The 18,064-nt window shown below is 39.0% G+C and overlaps 1 protein-coding gene across 4 annotated transcripts in view; it reads left to right on the forward strand.

Moving 5' to 3' along the window:
* Positions 1 to 18,064, forward strand: part of LOC137089012 (cadherin-7) — a 206,627-nt gene that overhangs the window by 69,361 nt on the left and 119,202 nt on the right. For all 4 annotated transcript variants that reach the window (XM_067452435.1, XM_067452437.1, XM_067452438.1 and 1 more), the window contains exon 2: positions 9,541 to 11,263. In XM_067452435.1, coding sequence (XP_067308536.1) covers positions 9,800 to 11,263 — 1,464 coding nt within the window. In that variant the 5' untranslated portion in view covers positions 9,541 to 9,799. The remainder of the gene's footprint in view (positions 1 to 9,540; positions 11,264 to 18,064) is intronic.

The following is an 18,064-nucleotide window of genomic DNA, read 5'->3' on the forward strand; positions in this document are numbered from 1 at the left end:
TGATCAAAATTTAGATTTTGTTGAAATTTATAGTTTTGAGAATTATGTTTGAGGCCTCGAATATGAGCCAGATGCTGAATGTACTGGGAAATGAGCTCTGACAGGGACAGCGATGATGGTATAAAACATCTGCACAAACTGAAACCTTCAAAGCTCCAAAAGGTAACAAAAATGCTTTATTTTATTCTGCTGTAATTTTTACACTAATTTCAGGAGAGTTTTATATTATCACTATTGTGTTAAATATAGATCTGAGTCACGAAAGACCCGGATATGTAAGAATGATTGGCGAAACAGTCATGCATTTAAAGGTTAAAAGAACTGTTGCCAAACATATAACATGCTAGAAACATAAAAAAAAACACTGCAAAAATGATCCAATTATAGACTATTAAGCATTTGCCTATTTAAATCCAAATAGCAACTTTTTTGGGCTGGGCAGTGTATAATAAATGTGGTTACAATTATTCATGAGACCATACACTGCATTATGAAGTACATTAGAAGGCATAATTACTGCATTAAAAATACTTCTATAATGCATTATACATAAAGGCTTTAAGCTGAGAGTTACCAGATTTACAGTTTTAAAGTATTTTAGCATAATCTTATTAATATTCATGAGCTGTCTCCATGACCTTACAACCAGCATGTTTTGTTGTTCAGATGCCACCACCCCATCCACATTTCATATAAAATGCTACCCATGGGCCTAAGAGTGATTAACGTTTAGCAGAGCTATTAGTTTGCTGAGTTTGCTTACTTTACTGCTTAATTCCTCTTCATTCTTCAAGTTGGCAATAGCTTTATTGATTTCTGCCCTAGAAGGGCTCTTCGTAGCTTTTTTTAGCCTTAAGAAATTCCTCTTTTTTTTGTCACTTGGTTCCATAAGTGGAGCGCTGGCTGAGCTGCATCAGAACACCTAATGAAAAACCAAATATTTCAGAAATATTGTAATGGATAGCCTTTTTTTCTGCTGAACTAAGACATGTTACTTGTGTAAGCACTGTGTAGGTTAATTCAGGGCAGAATTTTGAATCACAAATGGGAGCTTTTTCCCCCCACAACGTCCAGATTGATGTACATTTGTATACCGTAGATGGGTGAGTAAATAGGCTTGAGCGAAATAAGCAAAGACAATTTGTGCCACTTATAATTCTCGGTGTGCATATTTTGGTGGACTGGAGCATGAAAACGGCGTTATTAAGATACGCAGCTTAATGTATCCAGCATGGTTACTTGTCATTTTGCTGACATTTTATTTAAAGTAACACTGTAATTGGAGGGACAGTCTGCCTGGAGGAGAGGCACTTAAACAAGCTGGTGTTAAGAGCCTTAGTCAGGGGCAGAGCGAGGTTAAGTGTCTCACTCAGGAGCACAACAGTGGTAGAGCAAGAGTGCTGTCACAGAACCTCTCCAGTGGGAAACACCTTCCCGGAAATACACCAACGACCTTTGTGTTAGCAACCTGGATCTTTGTAGACTTCTTTCCCACCTAAGATTGCATTAGAATAGGTTATTTATTTGATGTCTGGAGCTACTAAATAGAATATGACATAATGATGTTCACTGTTGAACATTTTAGTGTGTAATTACAGTATATAATTGCATTACCTTCACAGTAATTTCACAGTCGGACTTTTCTTGCACTAAAAAAGTGCAGTTTTACAGGTTATAGTATTGGAAAACACACTTTACTGTAAACAGACAACATCATACTGTATTTCTACAGTGTATATGTACTGTGAAGGTACCCAGTGGAGCATGAATAGGTTATGCTGTGGAGTTTCTTCATCTTGTTGGTTTTATCTGTGCTGCTGAACTTATTTTGCTTCTTTTTTAGCAGTTTGTGTTGTTGGTTTCTTTTGTAATGTTGGTTTGTGTTGTATAAATGTTTTTATTTGTTGAGTGTCACCTTTGCTGTTCTGTATGTTAAGTACCGGTATATTGATGTCTGTCCATACGTGATAATTATAAGATCTTTCCAAGATGAATATCAGCAGTTGCTTTGCTATTGTGAACGATCCATCTACAAAGAATAATGAATTTGAAGTTATTGGTAAATCTTCATGCTTAAATAATACTAAAAACAGAATCTTCATATTCATGCTAAGAATAGTTTGACCAAACTATTCCATAATCTAGCTTGTCGTCATTTTAACACATTTCCTACCTGGCTAGAGCCGAAATTTGAATATGAATAGAGAGGTTCCATGATCCCATGTAAAACTAAACACCATTAGTTATATTACACACTGATATATTACACCGCATCAGAAAGCTGTCACAGAAACTTTGTCACATACATTTATCCTACATGTACTTAAGCTGACTTTAGAAATAAATAACATCCATAGAGACTTAAGTTTACCTCGTGCCAGAGATTTGCTTTTCCATGGTTAACCTTGTGTTCATAATCATTAAACTAGCTATAAATCATAAAAAAGTACATTATCGGATGTATTGTGTACAGTTTTAGTACGTTTAACTCTTCTGTCCAAGCATCTTTTAAGACAATGATCATGTGTGTTTAGCACCATCACCCGACCATTAGCCAATTAGTATAATTCATTAAAGGGGGGGTGAAATGCTGTTTCATGCATACTGAGCTTTCTACACCTTTAAAGACTTGGATTCCCATCCTAAACATAGACAAAGTTTCAAAAACTAATGTTGGACGTTTGATGGAGTATTTCTGTGTTAAAAATACTCCTTCCGGTTTCTCACAAGTTTCGGCGAGTTTTTTTCGAGTATGGGTCTAATTGACGTTAAATAGAGCGGAAGGTCCTTGTATGGGCTGTACGGGCTCTTCTCCCGGAAGGGTGCGCGCGCGCGTAACTAGAGGGAGAGAGAGGAAATGCACGCTGTAAACAGTCTCTCAGGTGCAGATCCAGTCCTCCGTGAACACTTATGTCGCGCCCCGGGAAGGCAACGCTGCATTTGAACCGATTTGAACGCAGAAATGACGGGAAGCTTCAAGGCATCGCTTCAGTCGCGTCGCAAAGTGGATTTCCACGGTCACTGCTGTCACAGGACTTCACCAAATCATACCAAAGAAGTGTGTTTTTGACAGAGCGGTCCTGCTTTGGAAGATGCCGGTGAGTAAATCAACTTCAAATGTCTCTGCTATTGGCTACCGTCGCATGAGGAAACATCAGTAAACGATACGATCGCGTGCTTCGTCATTCAAATGCGCTAACGGTTACTCCATTGTTGTTCTGTATAACGTTACACTAGTCTGACGTGCAAAACCGTTCTGCTTGCTACTTCTAAGGTCTAGTCGCATACAATAGTCCATAAACCGAATCATGTCCTCATACACTGCGAGTAAAGACACAGAAATGTGGAGAGGCCATTAAATACAGTAACTTACATACCACAGAGACGGACGTCCTGATGTTGCCGTTTCTCCTGTTCAGTTTATTTCAGCCTCAGATTTGATTGTGGATCATTATCTGTATTAGCTGAGATAGATGGGTTTCTCCACGCTTGAGGACGTCACCGCTTTGCGCGCTTGTGATTCTTTAACTCCGCCCACACGATACGCCTCCAGGCGCTCGGTTTTTTCCGGAAAGACTCGGTACAGCCCATATTTCTTTTATAAATATGATAAAACTAAAGACTTTTCGGAGATATGAAGGATGCAATACTACTCTATAGGTACTCAAGATTGACATGAGATTGACTGAAACTGAGTGTTTCACCCCCCCTTTAAAGAATAATTTCTTTCTCATTTTTGTAATTCTGACATTAGACCACTGCTGTTTGTCTGTAAAATTAGGTGATAGCAACTTTGATAGCTACTCAATCAAGTCATCGCTATATTAGACTAATTTGAACATTCACAAATAAAAGTCTGTTGTTTTAATAAGGGGATTTTAAGACTTTTTTCAGGGTTAAAGAAATAAATTAAGTGTGTAATGACTGCCATCTTGTCTTATGTCAGACCCTGTTTTGATGTAAAGTAAATTGAGTCAAGGAGTCAATTCCATCAACTCAAGTCGAATCTGAGTCGACTACAAAAAACCTGGAATCGAACACCCCTAGTCTCAGAACACAGGCTGTATAGCAACCAGAGCGTCTAATCACAGCTGCAGTGACGTGATTACTTTACTAATCAATGATTGGCTCTTTCATTTGGAAGGCGGGGCTTATTTGCCATATTGCCCGTTGTACTTTCTCCCATTGATAAGTAATCATACTGCACTGTCTTCCTATAAAGCCTTTGTCAAAACACAGGGAAAAAGAAGCAGAAACGAGCGATCTCATACGCAAACAGATGCATATGAAAAATAATGTGATCATCAACAATAAACAGCATGCTACCAACTGAAATTTCGACCCAGGAAGTGGTTAGGACTGTGCAAGCTTTGGGGGTGTCGATGGACGATCTACCCCATCCGTTTTGCTCGTCGTACTGATTCTGATCCAAACACGATTTTCACAGTTTTTTGCTCAAAATGGTTTAAAAAAATAAAAATAAAAATGTAACTTACCCACATTCAAGTGTTCAAAGAATGCATGAAACTCTGTTTCATTTAAAATCAGAGGGTCTGTTCTTTCTTTTATGGTGCATTTTATATTGATATATATTGTATGCTCAGATATTCACATAACAAAAATATTCTGGGGGCTGTTACATTTTTGTGAAAATGACCAAAAACACGGGCGGTGGCTGGCAACTTAAAAAAAGGTAAAAATACGCTGACAGGAACGAGTTAAATGTCCAAATAATACACTGGTGTTTGATGATTTTATTTTAAAGAATCCCTGTTCTCGTTCTTTATTTTCTACATTGCAAAATAACTATATAATTTAATTTAATTATGTATAAAGGCAGTTCGAGTTCATTAAATTACTTTAAATGTAACATCTGTTCTGTATCTTTATATGGTTTATATAAAGAAACATCTGTTGTGTCTTATGAAAAATGACACAGCAGACTTTAATTGCATTCAATACATTATATTCAGCTAACAGCACTACAAATATTCTTATACTCTATTCTACAGTCTATTAACTAGAAACTTGTATCTAATGTCCATATCCAAATCTGCACCCAAGTTGTGACCGTCTAGCCATCAATAATAAGTCAGCCAGTGTGAAAAAAAGTTCCTATCTAATGAATCTAATCTAAAGAAACTGTCACTGCTGGCAAGAAAATTTCACTGCCTCTGCAATTCTTTCCCTCGCCATTGTTTTCAAGCTTGTTAAATTCACAGCACAACAATCTATCAGCAGTTTCCTATCAACTCTATCTGCATGAATGATTTGTTTGGCACATATTCATCTGTTGTTTAAGCAAAAACAAATACATTTTTTGTATGAACCTTAACTGCCATGTACCCGCAAACAGCTGTTTAGTTTGTTCATTGTATAAATCTTCTGCTGGGCAGACTTGGATCCCATTGTAGCATGTTAGCGTGTTTTCATTTGTATAATCTATAAGAATCACCGGTAAGGCTTTCAGCTTCAGGTTCATTTAGCTTAGGAATCAGCGCAGGTGCCAGACAGCCGTCAATCCCAATGTCAATGCGGAGATTGGCTGATTGATCGAAGCGAGTCAAAGCACAGAAGGTGAGGGAGGTTAAAGAACAATCATGATTGACGTGGAGGTAGCCGAAGAAAAGGAGAGAAGCAGAGGATAACATATTAAAACAATGCTGTGAAATGGAAAGAGAGAGGCAGAGAGAGACAGGTGGTGAGTGGGAGGAGGTGATGAAAGAGAAAATATAACATGAACAAAAAAGCTTTTAGGAGACGGGAGGAATATTTGTTAAAGAATGAAGGCTTGTGCGAATAATCAGGAGGGAGATGGAACCAGGAATTTTGGGGATGGTGTAAAGATACGCAGGACTCTGTTATACTTCAGTGGGAATGTTGACAAGACCAAGAGCGCCGCTACTGTACTCGCATGTCACAACGTTTGCAGCGGACGTAAAACTAAAACAACATGCATAACGCACTACGCATTACTCTGCAATTATCACAGTTGGGCTTCTTACACTCAGTTAATGTAATCCTTGGTTATTTTATTCATGTTTCACACTATTCATACTTTCAGAGTTGCCAGGTTTGCACAACAAAACCAGCCAATTGCTAAACAAAACTATCCCCATCACAGCCAGAACTGGTCCAGTCGTGTTTTGGTTGTGGGGTGTCGCTTCAACCCACAAACATAGTGTAAAAGTAGCCCAATTCCACAGGAAAACCGCCGACTTGGTAACACTGCATACTTTATTTGTGTTTAGTAATTCATAGATTTCACACTGCACTGTTTGTTAATGCTGGGTTAAAGTTCTTATTTGCATATTCATGAGGTCATTCACATTAATTGACACGAGATGACCTGTTTTAATAACTGCTTGTCTATTTATAGGAATCTCGTTGTGTCTCTGCTCTGGTTGTCTTATGTCATACCTCAAAATAATAGTGTCTCTTTATCTGACCAGTTAGAGTTGTGATAAAGCAGAAGTCGGGACAGAACTTTTCTTCTGTTGTGGAGTATAAACTATCAAGTTGTGACGTTTTAATTAAAAATGATGAGGTCAAGAGAAAAATTAAATAAATGCATGAATGAATAATTCCCAATAAAAACGTTAGAGATTAAACAAAAACAGATTAACAGCTGACTTAAACACATTTCTATACAGTGTTTGCCTTACCCACCATCATATGGGGGTGTGGATATTTTCTTTGTACAAAGCACATGAATATTTAAGGAGGCAAGTACGAAGGCTGGTTATGAATGGTTATCTGTTGCAAAACAGCTCCCCATGATATTCTAACATCACGTTGTATGCATTTGGTGCTGTAATTTGTGGTTTAACTTGCAAAATCAGTGCCAAATCCCTTTCAAAATTCAACAAGTCTGAAATGATACTTAACCCAGGGTTAAAAGTGGCCTTTACCTGGTGTTTAAAAAGACATTAACCTAAGGTTAAGTGTAGTGTAGAAGCCCTTATGCATTCCTCTGCAGTTTAATCTATAAAACCATCCGTTTGCTAGCTCTACTTTTTTTTTTGGCTAAATGAATGGCTGAAATCACCAGTTTCCATCTGATTGGATGGCTTTATGCACTTTCCAGGACTATAATCACAAAACACTGCTCTTGGGTTAAAGTAGTTCTGTAGCTAGTCCACAGTCCTTTGTTTTGCAATTATATGTCCCGCAGGGCATCTCTTTGCACATACACAGCCCACCATGGAATGTTATGCAGTTTTACCATTACCATCATTCAACTTACTGTTCATTACTCTTCATAAACACAACTCACACTGCAGTGCCTCATTGTTCATGTCTACACAAATCAGACAGCCTCATTCAACATCACACTTAAACTGTAAAATTGCGCAGTTCCTAATGTATTGTGGTTGAAACAGCTTCGTTTCTAGGTAATTGCAAAAATCAACCTGTGAAATGATGCATCACCAACTAGGAGCTTCTATTAGAGAAGGAGACTGCAAGCTTGAATGCTTGAGAAGTCTGTCATTCGTTTCAGCAAAAATATACTGAAATGTTTGGTGTTTTTTTTAGGTAATAAGTTGCATTCACTGAAGGAAAATGGATGACCTCAGTAAGGACACGCTTGAATAGATTTTTACCAATCTTATCTTGCTTGCTCAAAAAAACAAAAAACAAACAAACACTTGAATTAGAAGTGTTGACACAAAGGAAGGCTCAAAATTTAAAAATCCCCTCAGTTGATTGCATTAAGGCTGATTTCTACTTCTGCGTCGGACCTGCGGCGTAGCCTCTATGTCGTGGGCTATGCATCGATTTTCATTTACTACTTCTGGATCCTTGTCCACACTGACATGCAGTTACACGTGCAGAGGGAACATGTGTATCCCTGAGGCAGGGTTCTGGTAAACCAATCACAGCGCTTGCGGTCCATGTAGAATTGGACTGTTTTTTGGGGAGAGATGCACATCAACATAGCTATGGCGTACACTCGATACAGAAATATAATTTGGGCTTTAAAATGCACATAGGTTACCAAAAAATGTATAAAGTAAATCACTCACTCTAAAAAATGTGGGGTTATTTTAACCCAATTTTGGGTCAAATATGGACAAAGCCACCCGTTGGGTTAAAAAAATAAATAGGCTACAATATTTAAAAACAGACGATATTTGAAGTCCTCGTAAGATATTTCTGGTACTTCTACGGTAATAAAAAATTGCTCATTTTAAAACCTTTTTATTTACAGGAACTTAAGAGTGGCATTATATAAAGATAATCTGTGAAATAATTACATTCCAGACGTTTCAATAACTGAATGCTTTTCAGTGTGTACACCTTTTTTATTACCACTTGTGTGTCTTTTCTAGTCGTTTGTGATTTCGTGGTTTTACTCACAAATAGCATTTTCTACTCCCAAAGTGCCTGACATGAGAAAAATTACAAGAGGAATTTGTTCATTAGAACATTTTCAATAACTTTAAGATTTATAGACTAAGATTCATTTTATCGTCATTATATGTTACTGCACACAATAGGTGTCATGATATTCCAATATAGGTGATAATTGTGATATTTAAACATTTTTAAAAAATGTATTGTGTTAATTTGGGGTGTCGCAATATACCATCATTGGTGATAACCATACGTTTGGGGGAGAGCAGTCTTGATGCACTTGAGGACCAGTTTTTCCAGGCACTTCATGATAACTGGTGTTAATTCCACCTTACCTGTTCTCATTGAGACAGGCTACCGCAGTCTGCTTTATAAGTTTTTGGATTTCAGGGACTTTTTCAAGGTCTTAAAAAATCACACTTTTAAAATTCCTTCATATATGAGATTCCTGGTCTGTCTGTTTTCAAGCTTGTTTTGTTTTATTTTAAATTATTTGAAGCCATCTTGTTATTTGACCCAATATATATCAAAGCACCACTCATGTGAAAGTGATTGAACACATATACAATACAATACAATAAGAGCATCAATTATTTAGGTATATGTATTTATTGATATATATGTGTTCTTATATATATATATATATATATATATATATATATATATATATATATATATATATATATATATATATATATATATATATATATATATATATATATATATATATATATATATAATCTTCAAAGGTCTAAATGTAGCTATATTTGGCTTGCACTTCTGTAACTGAATGTCTTTTTCTATATACCACATCATCCATAGTCCCACAGTGCCCCTCTGGCTCCGCCTGCTACAGTAGTCAGTTTTGCTGTTATTACACACTACAGCAGGTATAACTGTATGTGCTGCCAACTAGACCTGTCTCAGATAAGCACAAATGAAATGCCATAACACAATTTTTCTATAAGCCTTCTGATGATGCCTTAGACATCTGACAGTACAAAAAATATCAGCCATCTTGGCTCATATTGAATTGTAATGATGTTACTGTCTTGCGATTACTCATACGTTAATGAATGAGCATGGCTGTGTGTTCTGCTACCTTGCCTTGTCGTTCCACTTTTAATTAACATACTGCAATGATTAAAGTTTTAACTTAATTATCTTTATCTTTTCTCTCAGGGCATTCAACCCTCTGTGGGAATCTGAGTAAAACGTTTCACTGGCACCAAAACACAGAAGCTCTGCTAGATAGAGGGAAATACATAAACTGAACACAACAGTGACTGACGTACACTCTCCAGAGCTGGATGAAGGTGGTGCGATGGAGGACTAAGTGAAGGAGAGTGAGAAGAGAAGAACGAAAGAATGAAGACAACTGGAAAGCGAACCCGTCTTTTCATCAGTTGTTGTTTAAATTAATACATCACAAGAAGACGACATGATTGACAGGAGGCTGCTCCTATTGGTGTCCCTCTGTTTTGTAGGAGGAGCCTGTGTCAGTAAGATTGTTCGGAGAAGAGGGGTGAGCTCAATTCAGACGCAGCATACAGGAAATGGAGCAACTGACCAATGGGATACAAGTTTGGAGAGGAATGGAAATACAATGACAAGACTCAAAGAACTGATTGCTCCTGAGGAAATTGAAGAGCAGATTACAACTCACCAGAGCCATGGAGCTTCTCCTGTCTTCACCAAGGAAAACTTTGTTGGGTTCAATGCCAAACCGCCTGTACAAATAAATGAAGACACAGATCAAATGGATTTTAAGGTACAAGCACCAATTGATGACTCTAGAGACATTTTAGAGTTAAAAAGGAGCAGAAATAACACAAGGAAAGGTGGAAGAGTTGACAAATGGATCCCAAAGCACCACAGAACAACCTCTGGCATGCACTTCAATAGAACAAGATTCAAAATCCCTTCAAGATCCAGATCGAGTTCAAATTTTGCCATTCACACTACAGCAGGTACAAAGGTAGTCACTCCAGATTTGCCTCGAAAATTGAATCTCACTGGAAGCCTATTAAAACTAATATCTAAAGAAAACCTTGTAAGGATTGTGAATTCTCAGCTTCAGAGTGTTCCAGGTCTAAATATTCCAGGCAAAATGAGTCACAGCAGGAAAAGGGATCTGATCAACATGGATCACAGTCAGATGGAGGCGCTCAAATTGAAAAAACAGGACAGGACAGGCGCTCCTGAACTTTATAACGCGGAAAACCAGACTGCAGAGCTACATTCAAGCACTTTTACAAATGCGAGTCTAAATTCAGATCAGACCGTTCACACTCTATATAAACAATTTAGCGAATTCAGTATGGACCTAGGAGAGGAGGACAGAAAAACGGAGGTGAGAGGTGTGCCAGTCACTGCTTCATGGAAGTACAAACATTTCACGACTCACATAGCATCAACTCCCCAAAGTGAGATCATGCCCAGCAGCGAGACGAATCCCTTCGCTGGTCAGAGAGATATGGGCACATCACACACACCGTCTCAGATCGACTCAGGTCCTCGGCCTGACGTTTTCAGCTCACTGACTGAGAGGAGTCTTGATGTTAAAGAGGAATCAGATCAGAGCACTCTTCTGCCATTCAGTGTCACTCAGAATCCGTTGATTAAAATTTCAGAACCCATCGACAGCAGTCACATCCTAAAACTTCCACCAGACCCAGAATGGGGAAGGAAGGAGGTGGAGGAGAGCGGAGAGATGACTGCAGACTCTCGCCTTGGCAGAGGTGGACAGGGCCTTGTTTTCCAGGAAATGGACGAGGATGAAGACGAGGTCCGGAATCAACAAAAAGGGGAAATCTCTCGATCCAGAAGTCGACGAAGCTGGATCTGGAACCAGTTCTTTGTCATCGAGGAGTATGCTGGTCCAGAACCAGTGCTCATTGGAAGGGTAAGAAGAGAAATTATTATGATTCCATTAAAGGGATTGTTTTCATTTAAAAATGAAATATTCATTTATGCCTTGTCAATAAAGGCATGTTAACTAATGTTCAAAAGTTTGGGGTCAGTCTCTTATGCCTTTCAAGGCTACATTTATTTGATCAAAAATAAAACTAAGTTATCATTAGTATTATTATTACCTTTCTGACCCCAACATTTGAAGACTAGTTTGACTTTATTTCATAAAGTAAGTTTTTTGTTTGTTTGTCTTTGTTTTTACTACAACAGAAGATTGGGGCCCAGTGTTGTTTTGGACCCCATTACATTCTTCTGTAATTGACTTGATGTTGACTTTTGGTTGAACTTTCCTAAATTGAAACTCATTGCTATCAACTTTTAACTTTGATCAACTTTTGCTATTAGCTTTCTGGTAACCGTTGACATTTCAAATCACCAACACAAACACGCCCCTACCTCCAAAAGTGTCTCGCCCCTATTTTGATAGCTCCGCCCCACACATACGTAACCCAGGCAACGACTACAGCAGAATCTGTGTGTTACTAATCCAGGCTGAATATTCAATGAAAAAGTCACCTCTTCTATCAAAAAAACACAAACTGTTCTCATGACCACCTCTACAGTACACGAGCACATATCCAACTAAATACATACCCTATTACAATTATGACCAAATTAGAGTTATAGCGATCACAAAAACACAAACAGTTCTCATGACAACTTGAACCACATTTTGTGAGCTGACGCTTGAAACAGTGAGAAGATTAAGATGCTCCATACGGTGTTGAAATGAACGGGTCTTTATCATCGCTGAAGTGAACAACAATACGATCGCAAGTGGACAAACAAGCAAACATGACACGCGAGTACATTCAAGCAAAAGCCAGCATATGTTAGTTCTCAGCTAATGTTCGTCATCTGTGTTGTGTGTTTTGAATAATGACAATAATGACGGTCTCTTGTCACCATCATTATTAAACACGCCCCTTACCTGCTGATTGGCTACAAGTTTGTTATTGGACTCAGTCCGAGTCCGTTTTGGAAAACAGTTTAGAAATAACACTTACCCCACCTTTAATAGACATTGATTTTGTATATATCTAAATAACCACTTATCCTAATTAAATAATGAGCTAAGATTAATCCATTTGGCACAGGAAAATCAAAGATCACCAACCACTATGACCCTCTACACAGCGAATAAAATAAAAAAAAACTCACACTGAGACTGAAAGACGTCTCCCACAGAACACCGTGTCTGAACATTTATCACATCACTGATCTAAATAGCATTAGCCACATTATCCCAGTCTTTTTTTCTTGCTATCTTTCTCTGTTTGAATCCTGAGGATTGAGGAAGACGAGCTCTGCAGGTCACAGAATAATGTTTCAATCAGCCTCTTAATCAGCCGCTGATTTGACTTTGTTAATGCTACAGTGTGTGCTGTGATGAACAATTGCTCTTCTCATCAGAATATCAAAAGCCCGTTGGTGGAGCAGAAAAACTTTACGTTACCTGCCCTCTCCGTTACTGACCCAGTTTGGGGATCAAAGTGTTGGACTGTGTGCATGGCCAATCACGTTTCAGACATATACATTCTTTATTATAATCCCCTGAATAATTATTAATGTATCAAAATGATGAAATAACACAAATGGATATATTGGAATTATGCAAGCAAAACTATCTATACTAAACTATATTTGATTTTTGCCATCATTTGCCTTGATAACAGCTTTGCAAACTCAACCATTCATTATAATTTTAAATACAAATTGTAAATATATTATTTTGTATATTAATTTGTGATTTTTTTAATAGTTTTTTTATTCATATTTTTTATTCATACATTTTATTGTAATTTATTTTCTAAAAATAATTTAAAAATTATTTATAAGTCTCATACAGTATGAATTAACACAGATACTGCCTAATATTTTTTTTATTAATATTTTTGTCCTATTATCCAGTAAAAATATTTAAACATCTTCCTTTGCTTTTTGTGTTAGATATTAAATTCAGGCATTTAGAGAAGCATAGTGTACATTTCAGTGACATCTAGTGGTGAGGTTGTGAATTGCAACTGCCCACCACTCACCCCTCCCTTTCGAAGCAGATAGAGAAGCTAAGGTGGCCCACACAGGGCAAAAATGTCCTCGTCTGAGACAGCAGAGACTCTGTAAAGCAGTTTGTCTGTTTAGGGATACTGTAGAAGCATGACAGTGTAAAATGGTGACTTTACTGTAATGGGACCTGCAGTGTATGTAGACAGAAATGGCTCATTCTAAAGTAATAAAAACATAATGGTTCATTATGTAAGGTCTTTATACACCACTGAAAAGATAGTTATGTATATAGTCAAGTCAACTTTATTTTTAAAGCACTTTTACAATGACGATTGTTTCAAAGCAGCTTCACAGTGTTAAACAAATACACAGTCGTACACAGTCGAAAATACACTGTCGCTCTGGAGACAACAGTGATGTTATCAGCTCATTTTAATTTAAAATATAGCGACAATGTGGGAAATTCAGTGATATAGTTGATACAGTTAATTTAGTAATTCATTTTATTTGGATCTTTAGTTGAAAAGCCAAGCCAAGGCAAGCTAGGTCTGGCTTTGCTCTGGCTTGGCTATTATATTGTACTTAAGTCAATAGATCCTCATAAATACTGAACACTGCACCTCTAAGCTTAATACTAAAAAAGTCAATTAAGTGAATGTTTTTTTCCCTTTTAAATGGGTCATATGTTGTATTTTCATGTTTTATTAATTCATTATGTGGCCGTTTGTGCATGTATAAGATCTGCAAAGTTACAAAGCTTAAAGTCTTCCAGAAAAGGATTTATTCTATCTAAAAGAGAAGGCAGATCCAGACATAGATTAAATGCATCGATCAAATTCTCCTTTAGGTATGTCACTATGTGAAAATATTTGCATAATGCTGGCCAAATGCATATGCAAAGATAGAAGGCATGGCTTAAGTTGTTGTAGTAGTGTTGATGCTGCCATGTCATGGAGACTTTAGTTTCTATGTAAAAAGCAAAAGTGGACGCAATAAGGAATCAGTGTTTAAGATGAACTCTTCCAGAACAGTTCAACCCAGATGTTCATGTGGGTGCAGCTCATTTTACGGAGGACGATTTCGTGAACCTGTGAGAGTACAATGTTATTCTGAAGTCACGCTTGTAATCTTAAAATCCGTCTTGAATCCGTCTCGTGCTCGAACGGATATGGTAAAACTGGCGACATTATTCAATGTCTTTATAATTGCTTTGAAAGCTGAAGCTCGTGTTTATTAGCCTGACAAGTCAGACCCACATCAAGATGTTTGGTCTGGAAACTCACCATTGACAGGGCTCAATCCGAGGGGCGGGATAAACGGTTGTCTTTCAAACTCACTCTGCACGCTATAGGATATCGCTACCACCAACCAGAGCAACGAAGGTAAAACAGAGCTTGTTGATAGATTAAACATTCGCCGTATCCGGTCGGCAAAACTCAGAACACATCTTCTCTTAAGAATGACTTCAGTGCCGTTCTTTGTTCTTTTCTCAGAGAAAAGCTTAACTCAAGTCTTCCAGAGTCGCGGTCAAAGCTGATTCGAAAGACCGCCGTTCACCAGTTTCTGTGTTTAGTAGAAGCACGCAAACGCAACTCGGCCGTCGTCATTATGGCCCCGCCCACCGACTCCAGGGGCGTAGCACCAAATTTTGGGCCCTGGGTACAAACCATCTTGCTGGGCCCCCGTACCATGTATTTGTATGTATAGAAAACTGACTTCTAATGCTGCGTTCACACCGCACGCGAATGACGCGAATAAATCGCGCTATTCGCGCGAAGTTGGACGCGTGAACATTTTGAATCCATTCGCTTCATTCGCGTGTCTAATTCGCTTCATTCGCGTGTGACATTCCCTACACAACAGACGCGAATTCGCGTCATGGGAGGGGTTTCTGCTAGTCATTTTGACTGGGTCACTTGACTTCTTTTCTGTAAAAAATACTACTGTTAATGTGTGACAACGTAGTTTGAAGACTTTTTCAGGCGATAATATTGTTGTTTAATGCTCAAATCTGTGTTTTTTTTATACAAAAAGTGCTCATTCGCGTGTGACATTCACTACACAACAGACGCGAATTCGCGTCATGGGAGTGGGTTCTGCCAGGCAGCGGCAGTCGGCAGAAAGACTATCCGAGTTAAGGCTGCTCTCACCGGGGTTGATGAGCGCTGAGCTCCGGTGATCGCCTGGGTCTCACATCTCCGAAAACACCAGATCAAATTTTCAAATAGGAGCTCTCTTAATAAATAAATCACATATTTGAGCTTTAAACAACTACATTCTCGCCTGAAAAACTATTAAAAGTACTTTTTGTGACACAATAGAGTAGTATTTTTAAATTACTCTGGCCTCGGGGTTCCCCTATGGGTTTCCCATCCGTCACTTCACCACGTGACCGCAGTAAGCAGGCTCCTCATTGGTTAACGCGACGCGAATATCCGCCAAAGTTCAGATTTTTCAACTTGAGCGATTCGCGTGTTTCGCGCGGTTCGCGCGAATCACGCGTTCAAAACGTTCAATTCGCGTGATCATTGCCGCTTCATTCGCGCGAATCGCGCCATTCGCACCGCCTCATTCGCGCGAATCGCGCCGCAGAATGCCTATTCGCGTCTCTGCATTGACTTAACATGTAAATCACTCGCGCGAATCGCGTCATTCGCGTGCGGTGTGAACGCAGCATTAGGCCCCCCCCTGCCTCGGGCCCTGGTTACTCAGTACCCTTTATCCCCCCAGTCCCACGCCCCTGACCGACTCTATACACGATGTGATTGGCCCGGCAAGAGTTTGGCGATTACAGCTCAGAAGGGTATACTGAGAGTTGCTAGACGACACTCGCGGGCAGATTAGATTTGCTGGCGCTAGGGTGCATCTAGATTTCTAGGCTGCGTGATTATGGTTAGGGGCATTCCATTTCTGACACATGCTTGAGGTGTCCAGCCAATCACAGCGCATTTGGGTCAGCTGGCCAATCAGAGCACACTGCGCTTTTCGGAAGGAGGGGCTTTGTAGAAATGGATGCCCTTCAGAAAGACTGGACATTGAGAAGCTACAATAAGGTAAAACACAAAACAACATCTGACCCCTTGAATACGGACAATTTTATTTAGGTTTTTGAGGTTTAGATTAAAAACAACAAAAAGTGTCAATGAGATCAGTAAAAATGATTTATATAATTAATCAATTTATTAGCATTTATCATTTTTATTTTAGCTCAGGCAAATTTAACTTGTTTTGAAAACAAAGAAAAAGATTGTCGCAGTGGACAAAAGTATATTTAATTCCAAGCCTCTAGATGAAAAAGTCTTATGATGAGAAACATGCATTCAATCAGATCAAAACTTTGACTGGCACTGTATATTTCAGTCTCCTCCTCTCTCTTTACGTCACTTGTCTACCGTCTCCCTGAGCTGCAGTTTGAGTGGCAAGGGAATGCGGTGGGGTAATACACGTTGAGTAAATGAATGAGGATGATTCTGCGTGTCTGCCTGAGGCAGTCAGACGGCACTGTGGGATATAAAAACCCCCTCTTGCGTTCTCTTCTGGGACGTCTTCCTGTCTTTGAGTTGGCTACTGCAGCATTTAATGGAACCCCGTGCTGTTAATATCCAGCTCCAGAGCCAGACACATCCACCCAATAGTTTTAGACACATTTGATCACGGCACTCAAACGGGACGACTGTTTAGAGTGGCTAAGAAGACAAGCATTGATCTTCATTAGGGGCTCGTGGACAGCAGAAAGAATAAAAGGGCGCGAGAGAAAGCCGCAGAATGAAGGAATGGGGAATTATGAGACTGAAAATGCCTTAGGTGCTGTTGACCATTACTACAGATGGACAGTCCTGCATGTCATTAGAGCCAATATGGTGTGCTTAACAGGTGGCAGGGCTATCACTGATAGTTCCCGGCTCTCTGAGCATCCTCCACGGTATCTAACACTGCGGCTGAACCTGTTCAGAGCCTGAGCATGTGTTGTGTGTGTACGTACACACCTAATGCTCTTATGTGTCCTAATGCTCTTACGGGTGCTTAATCTTGCTGCTTCGGCCCTATGCGGAGCCGCTTGCACTGCTGTCTGTTGAATCAATGGGGACGTGTTTTCTGCGCCTTATAACTGAGATGATTATGATTTAATAAAGGGCTGAAGTGAACTATGTAGCCCCGCGGCAAACGTGCCAAGTGCCACTGCGTACTCAATCTACAGCGTGATGCTAAGCACAGATTCAGCATTTGGAGCGCATGTTCTCATTACGGCGTCTATAAATACAGCACTGGCCCATTATGCCTTTTAACATATTTTATGGTAGGTAACATCAATTATACGCAATTATGGTTGCGTTAAATGATAATCAAATTGGGGGGTTGGCATAACAAGCATCCATATGTTTATGTCAGAGGACTTATTGCCCGTGAGCATATGCAGGGGCTTTATGATAACAATATATGCTCCTCTCTAATTCCATAATGAATGCATTTCCTTCTTGATCTTAATGTATGGACATAAATTAGCACATCTTTTGCATTCAAAAGCAGTGGCAGGGTGTGACGTACGGGGGAAACAAATGTGCAATCGTATGAGCCTATCAGAACAATGGTCTAGTAAAGCCGTGGGTCTTTTTAGGCTGTTCCTAACAGGCATAATTTGGATTTACAAAATAAAAGTGGCATGACTGAGATTTGGTACTTGAAATGCTTGCAAACACCATCCTTCCTCTATGGTTTTGTGTTTGTG

The sequence above is a fragment of the Pseudorasbora parva genome, chromosome 9 (genome assembly GCF_024679245.1).
Source record: "Pseudorasbora parva isolate DD20220531a chromosome 9, ASM2467924v1, whole genome shotgun sequence".
NCBI lineage: Eukaryota > Metazoa > Chordata > Actinopteri > Cypriniformes > Gobionidae > Pseudorasbora > Pseudorasbora parva.